The sequence below is a fragment of the Micropterus dolomieu genome, linkage group LG23 (genome assembly GCF_021292245.1).
Source record: "Micropterus dolomieu isolate WLL.071019.BEF.003 ecotype Adirondacks linkage group LG23, ASM2129224v1, whole genome shotgun sequence".
Taxonomy (NCBI): domain Eukaryota; kingdom Metazoa; phylum Chordata; class Actinopteri; order Centrarchiformes; family Centrarchidae; genus Micropterus; species Micropterus dolomieu.
In genome coordinates, this window is record NC_060172.1 from 35,700,761 (window position 1) to 35,707,379 (window position 6,619).

At 38.3% G+C, this 6,619-nt stretch overlaps 1 protein-coding gene and 1 long non-coding RNA gene across 2 annotated transcripts in view; one reads left to right on the forward strand and one right to left on the reverse strand.

The window, feature by feature from the left end:
• The window catches only part of LOC123963680 (ribosomal oxygenase 2-like), a gene marked incomplete at its 3' end in the record, with an annotated part of 11,195 nt that extends 9,611 nt beyond the window's left edge, over positions 1-1,584 (forward strand). The window contains 1 exon segment of the mRNA XM_046040688.1: positions 1,481-1,584. Within this exon segment, the coding sequence (XP_045896644.1) occupies positions 1,481-1,584 (104 nt within the window).
• A 731-nt stretch (positions 1,585-2,315) lies between these two features.
• On the reverse strand, positions 2,316-4,207 carry LOC123963681. The gene is made up of 3 exons (XR_006823241.1): positions 4,153-4,207; positions 3,850-3,925; positions 2,316-3,696 (listed from the first exon to the last, which is right to left on the reverse strand). It is a non-coding gene; the product is annotated as an uncharacterized LOC123963681 (long non-coding RNA).
• Between the last annotated feature and the right edge of the window lie 2,412 nt (positions 4,208-6,619).

Below are 6,619 nucleotides of genomic sequence, written 5' to 3' on the forward strand. Positions count from 1 at the left end.
AAAAAAATTGTCCCGAGGTGAGAGTCCAGCAATTTACCGACTGAGCTAACCGAACAACATAACAATAGCATCAAATATTATGGCTTATATTCTCACCCACATCTCATGGTTGAAAATATTGCTCTGGTGCAAAACGTATTTGCCAACCCCTGCAGTATTTTATTACTACTACTACTTCTTCTAATGGACGTATTCAAAGTAGTGATGAGTGTCTACACTGCCTGAATTCTACTAGAAGTAGAACAAGAAGAACGTGTGTCCATTTTCAGCTACTGTAGAAACATGACGACGCAACACGCCGACGTCCATGGAAGGGGGGACCTGGGCTTTTGTAGCTAGAAATGATTCATTCTAAGGTTATAAAAACATAACGGTTCATTATGTAAGGCCTTTATACACCACTGAAAACATAGTTATGGATCGTAAATTGCATTTCTGTCAATAGATCATCAGAAACATTACACACTGAACCTTTAATACTAAGTCACATTTATAACCACTTTTGGTGTGTGTTGGCTGTCAGAGGGATGCAGATGGTACATTTTTAATACATTTCAGACTAGGGTGACTCGAGATTTTGCATCTTTGTGTGCCATGACCAAAAAAATGTTGAGAAACGCTGGTGTAGGTCACATTGTGTCCGTTAATAAGAGTCTGTTGTTTGCTGGAAAGTGAAGCCGGTTTGCTCTAGCTAACATCCGCTCTCAGGATTAAAAACCCAAATTACCAACATGGGAATAATATATAATATTACGTCGGTTAGAGGTTCTGGATTTCTGTTTCAGTTACTTTTCAATTAATCGTCCAGCCCTAATTGCAACCCTAGTGTGTAAATGTTGGGCTTCTGTAAATATCATCACAGAGTACGGTCTAGACCTGCTCTTTTATGAAAAGCGCTGTGAGATAACTGTTGTTGTGATTTGGCGCTATATAAATAAAATTGAATTAAATACTGTATGTGTGTATATACAGTATTTGAATATCAGTGTTGGGCAAGTTACTCAGACATTGTAATAAGTTACCAGTTACTTATTACTCAAAGTAATATTACTTATTACTGGGTGATAAAAGTAACTAGTTATGTTACTCATTACGTTACTATTACTTTCACTACTGCTTTGCGACTGTGACACAATAACGGCAGTAACGTTACTTACAGCTGTCGAAAGAACACCTCTGTCCCTCCATTCTCCATCCTTTCTTCAGCTTTTTGGCTGAAGAAAGAATGGAGAACAGCTGACTTGAACAACATATGATCCGGTGCCGCTGACCCGCAGCGCAGTGGTGCATTCACGTCAAGGATGGTACGTGCAGTAACGCAGCGTTACTTGGTTTAGTAACTGTAATAGTATTACTGTTTTGGAAATAGTCATCTGTTACACTACCAGTTACTGGGAAAAGTAATATTATTACAGTAATAATTGTAATTACACGTTACTCCAAGAGTTAGGTGTTTCTGAGTCATTTTCTCGCTCCACAGGCAGGAGATCTTCTGTACTTCCCCAGAGGAACCATCCATCAGGCGAAAACTCCGCCAGAAGAAGACCACTCCACTCACTTGACTCTCAGCACCTACCAAAAAATGTAAGGGCTCCTTTTCTCTGAAGCCTTCACTTCAACACTGTCTACACAGGAGGCATAGTGGAAGCAGCATGTTAGCAAAGCAGCAGCAGCAGCTACATTCCTCCGTTTGTCTGTACAGGGTGCATTCAGGCACAGTGTGAGTGTAGGTCACCCGTGTTATGGCAGCGCCCAGAGCCCAACACACTGTCACTGTAGTTATGCTCTTAAAACAGGGGGAAAAGCATTTTTTTAAAAAGCTTTGCGAGGTGTTAATGTAGGTCTAGCACAAGTGAAATGGAACGTTCTTAAAATCACAATGTAGTCGCTTGGTCCCATGGGGTTACTCTTTCCATCCTCTGTTGATGTCCTATTTAAACAGTAATAGATTCTGGAAACTCACAAACAGCGAGAATCAGTCTCTCTTCCAATCATTTGTGTTGCGTACAAAAAGTTCAAGACAGTTCAACTTCGGTGGCGGGCGTATGTGTGAGGCGTCCACTTCACCTCATTCTGACAGGGACACATGCTACTTAACACAGACTGTTTATGCTGCCCCCTGATACAAGAAAACAGATTTGTATATGTTAACCTGTTACTCAGAAGGTGCCTGTTATGATGTTCTGATCTTGACTCTGGACTCTAACTTGTTTTAACAAGCTAGATAAAAGGTCAGTGGCAAATATCTTTGGTTTTATATTTGATTTGAATACAGTAATGTTTAAGTTGAGATTTACAATATTTTATTGCTTCTGTGTAAAAGGAATACTGCTGGTAAAAAGCACCTTATCTGTTTAAAGTATTTGCAAACCACATGCTATTGCACTTATGTGTATATATTTTGTGTGGGACAAGTTAGCGCATGAAAAAACGTTACGGAAGGATAATAATAAAGGTTAGCAATAACATAGGATGCGAATGCTTGCAGCATTCACACCCAACAATGTTGTTGAGAATTCAGTGCCATAGACCAAGGCAAGCGTCATTATCCAATCCCATTAAAAACTCTATTCTACTGCATACCTGCCAAAGTGCTCCTTGTTCTCATCACTGTCTGAATCTCCATCATTTGTGTTGCTGTAAAGATCAACAGTAACATTCCATAGACAGGTAACCTTAATCCATCATCTGTCCAAATTGTCTTTAATAAAAGGGGGGACGATGAGGTGACTCTACAGTGGGACTAAGCAAGTGGATACAGAATGCATCAAACTTTGTAAAATACTAAGAAGAAACTTAGAAAAGCTTTTACCTCTCCCCACAGACACATACATGGCCATAGATGTCTTTTGTAAATAGTTGACTGCACAAGGGACAAGTTAAATACCCATTAAAAATGCAGATGTACTGTTTCAGATGTAAAATGTGCTCTTTGATGAGAACAGATCATGTAAAACATTTTACTGGTAATTCTTAAAACCTAAATCTTAAGAAGAAACAGAATGAATTGATGTAGCACTGCAGTTTGCTCATCTTACACTCCAAATGTGATGGCTGGACATCACTGGATGCCTGTAAAACATTACTGGGTCATTCACATCAAATATATTGGAAATAAAATCATAAATGTATGGCTCAATAATATGAAATACTATGTATGATCTCTTCATTTGTATTGTATCGCTTACCACTTCATCATCCAAGTTGATAATGTCATCATCACAGTGGGTCTATAACATTAAATATCAAGACTGATGACTTACAAAAAACAATACCTCTAAACAGTGCTTTTTAGCAATTTTGGGTTAAGCTGACAGGGACACTGCTAACATCCAGTAGTTGCTGTGATATTTAAGAAATGACACAATGACGACACCAACCTGTACATCAAATAAGGAGAATGAACATCAATGTTACAGTTTCACGTCAGCAAAGCCATACCTCAACCTTGACTTTAGACTGGATACATGTTTTTGACATGGAGCTGCAGGGGCACATACTCCTGGCATGACACATGGCTTTCGGCATGGCCTGGAACTCCAGAGCTGTGAAGGGTAGGGGAGAAATGTCCAGTGTGTTCTGGATGGGCATAATGTATAAGACAGCCCTTGCCTCCCCGGCTCTTTACAAGGCTGGCCCCTGTGTATCCTTCCTCTTCAGGTGTCAACAAGTTGAGTTTCCATTGACCTGATCCTCCTGTTTAAGTTCAAATATTAAACAAATATTTATTTTCTGCCCCTTGTTGGAAGAATCATACTTTTCAAAAATGACAACTTTATAACAAACAAAAATTCAATAAATTTCCTTTGCTTGGAGACAAAAAGTCTACTTCAATCTCTTGCTTTTTACCCATGGCTTTGTGCAGCATCCAGGCACCCTCCAGTTCTGACATCTGCGGATATGTCTCAGAAAGAATGTGTGTAATCTATGAATTTAAAGCATGTAAGTAAGATTAGCAAATATATATCAAATCAATGAGCTTAAGACAAATCTGTACATTAGACTTATTGGCAGCATTCCAAGAATAAATGAAATGGTTTTGGTGGCTAAGATTGGGGCTACTGTTTTCACAGGATATGCTGTTTTAGTATAGGTTAACGATATTTTTGTTCAAATTTCAGTTCTTAATTCATTAAGTGTCATACAACATACCTCATTATGGCCAGCATCCTCTGGGACAGTCCTTCTTCCTAACCCAGCTTGTAGAAGCATTAGCTCATCAGATGGTTTGGGGGTTCCAGAAGAAAGAATTGGATTGGTGTTATGGTGCCGGACCTTTTTTTGGACAATCGCGAAGGAATGCTCCGTACTTGTATAGCGCCTTTCTAGTCTTTTCGACCACTCAAAGCGCTTTTACACTACATCTGCATTCACCAGTCACACATTCATACATTGAGCCTAAGTGCTCAAACGGAAACTAACATTGCCCAAGGACACTTCGACATGCAACCAGGGGGAGCCAGGGATTGAATTGCCGACCTTCCGATTAACGGCCAACCCGCTCTACCTCCTGAGCCACAGCCGCCCCGGACACAGCTGCACAGCCGAAGGAGGATTTATATATTGTTAAATGTATATAAGGAAAGCAACATAATGTAATCAAACCACACATGTTGTCTAGAGCTGGCAACCTAGTAAAGATAGTTACTCATGATACATACTGTTTGGTGTTGGATTATTCAATGTAGCTCTCAGTCTAGCCACCAAATCGAGGGCCATATTGAGCAAATTGTCCTAGAGTATGGGGAGAAATAATGAAATGTAACTGAAACAAACACCACAACAAATTTACTACTTTAATGTAATAAAAATTTTAGAAAATGGTTCACCTCCTCTTTTGCGTCCGCCATTTTCTCGACATCTAACATATATGCGGGACGATGGGCTGGATCCACACAATACAATAAGGGACTATGTGAATATAAGTTACCAAACATTCAAAATAGTTGCATATTGTAACAGTATTTTACTGCATTGGATGTTATCCTGCAAAATCCAATGCATTAAACCAACGTCAATAAGAATAGCAATTTGACATGTGAAAAAATAATGTTATGATTCAGTAAGCCTAACGTTAGTTGTCTAAGATCCTGTTTAATACAGTGGGTTTTAAAATGAGTCATGGGTGTCACAAGTGTTGGCTAAGGAGTTAGCTACAGAACAGATAGGCTAGCTAACATTAACGTTACGTTACTTGTTGCTCAAAAATATGTAACGTTAATGTTAAATACATTAACAAAACTTAGGCTACATCGTTCACAAATATGTACATTGATGGTAATTAATTTAATTATGATCTGCGCAGCATTTTGTACGTAGTTTGAGACATTTTTTATATATATTAGAAAACTCATTCTAATTCATTGACTTACCCCACTGTTCTTCGGTGGTAAATTACCCCCAACCCCATGCTTCCTGGACCGAGAGCTGTCAATCAAGGTACAAGGATATTTAATGGTTTGTGATTATGATGAGTGACCAATCATGAGAGGGTCAGTGCCCTCCTTGGTTCCTGCCCCCAAACTGTCAAAAGTCACGTAGACTAGAGTGAGCAGAATCAGCTTGCTCGCAGCTGCCTGTACATCTCTCAGTTGTTGAATTTGTGCGCGAGTACTTCTATCATGACAGCTGAAGGTTCATTTTGCGCGTATGAAATAACACAATGTGCTCGTGATCATGTTTTACACACTCATAACATTTGACTTAAAAATGCCGCGATACATATAGGCTAACGTTTAAGCTCAAGCTAGTAATGGTGACTAACAAATAAACTAATCTTGACAGTTATTATTGAGCCAAATTTTATGCTTCTGTTAAATGTGTTTGCTATTAAGCCATGTTTTATATGTGGTAATGGAGTCAATTTAAAAGGTAACTTTACAGCAGTTTACCAGTCAAAATGATTTAATGTAGGCTAGTTACTGTTCTTTTAAGTCTTCAACAGAAGACAGAGGAGGAGGCATTAGGTGGACATAGCCATATTTGTCGTCTGAGGAGGGCAACAAATAAAATAACCCCAAAACAATAAAATAAATTCCTTTTATATTCCACCATACATGTCTTGTTATTTATGTGTAGATACAGAGGAAGAATGGGAGAACAGCACATCTCTCATAATTTCTGTGTGATTATAGAGCATGGGAGAACAGTGGGTACTTTAATACAGCCCACATCCTTAATATTATTGTGTAACTACAGGATAACAAGTCGAGAACATTCAAGATTTTTTACAACGGTTTATTCATCTTGTGTAATCTATAAAGAATGAAAAAGAATAGTCCTACTAAACTCCTGTCTACTTTCACATTTAAGATTAGCTGCGTTAAATCCGCCTTCATACACACATGTGACATTACTACATTACTGTATAACTTGAGAAAGGTAAGTTGTGTGCTCCAGCCTGCCTAAATGAAAAACATTTTTTGGATTAACACAATTTAATATTAGCTGCTGCAGTGCAGGATGAACAAATAGACCTGTTTCTCAACTTATTATTCTAAATCATGCAATGAAGTAGAAGGAATGGATAATAAATACTGAGACAAAATCATTTGTATTTATTGAAATTAGTATATTATTTTGGAAGCACATCACAATTTAGAAAAACACTATAATGAAT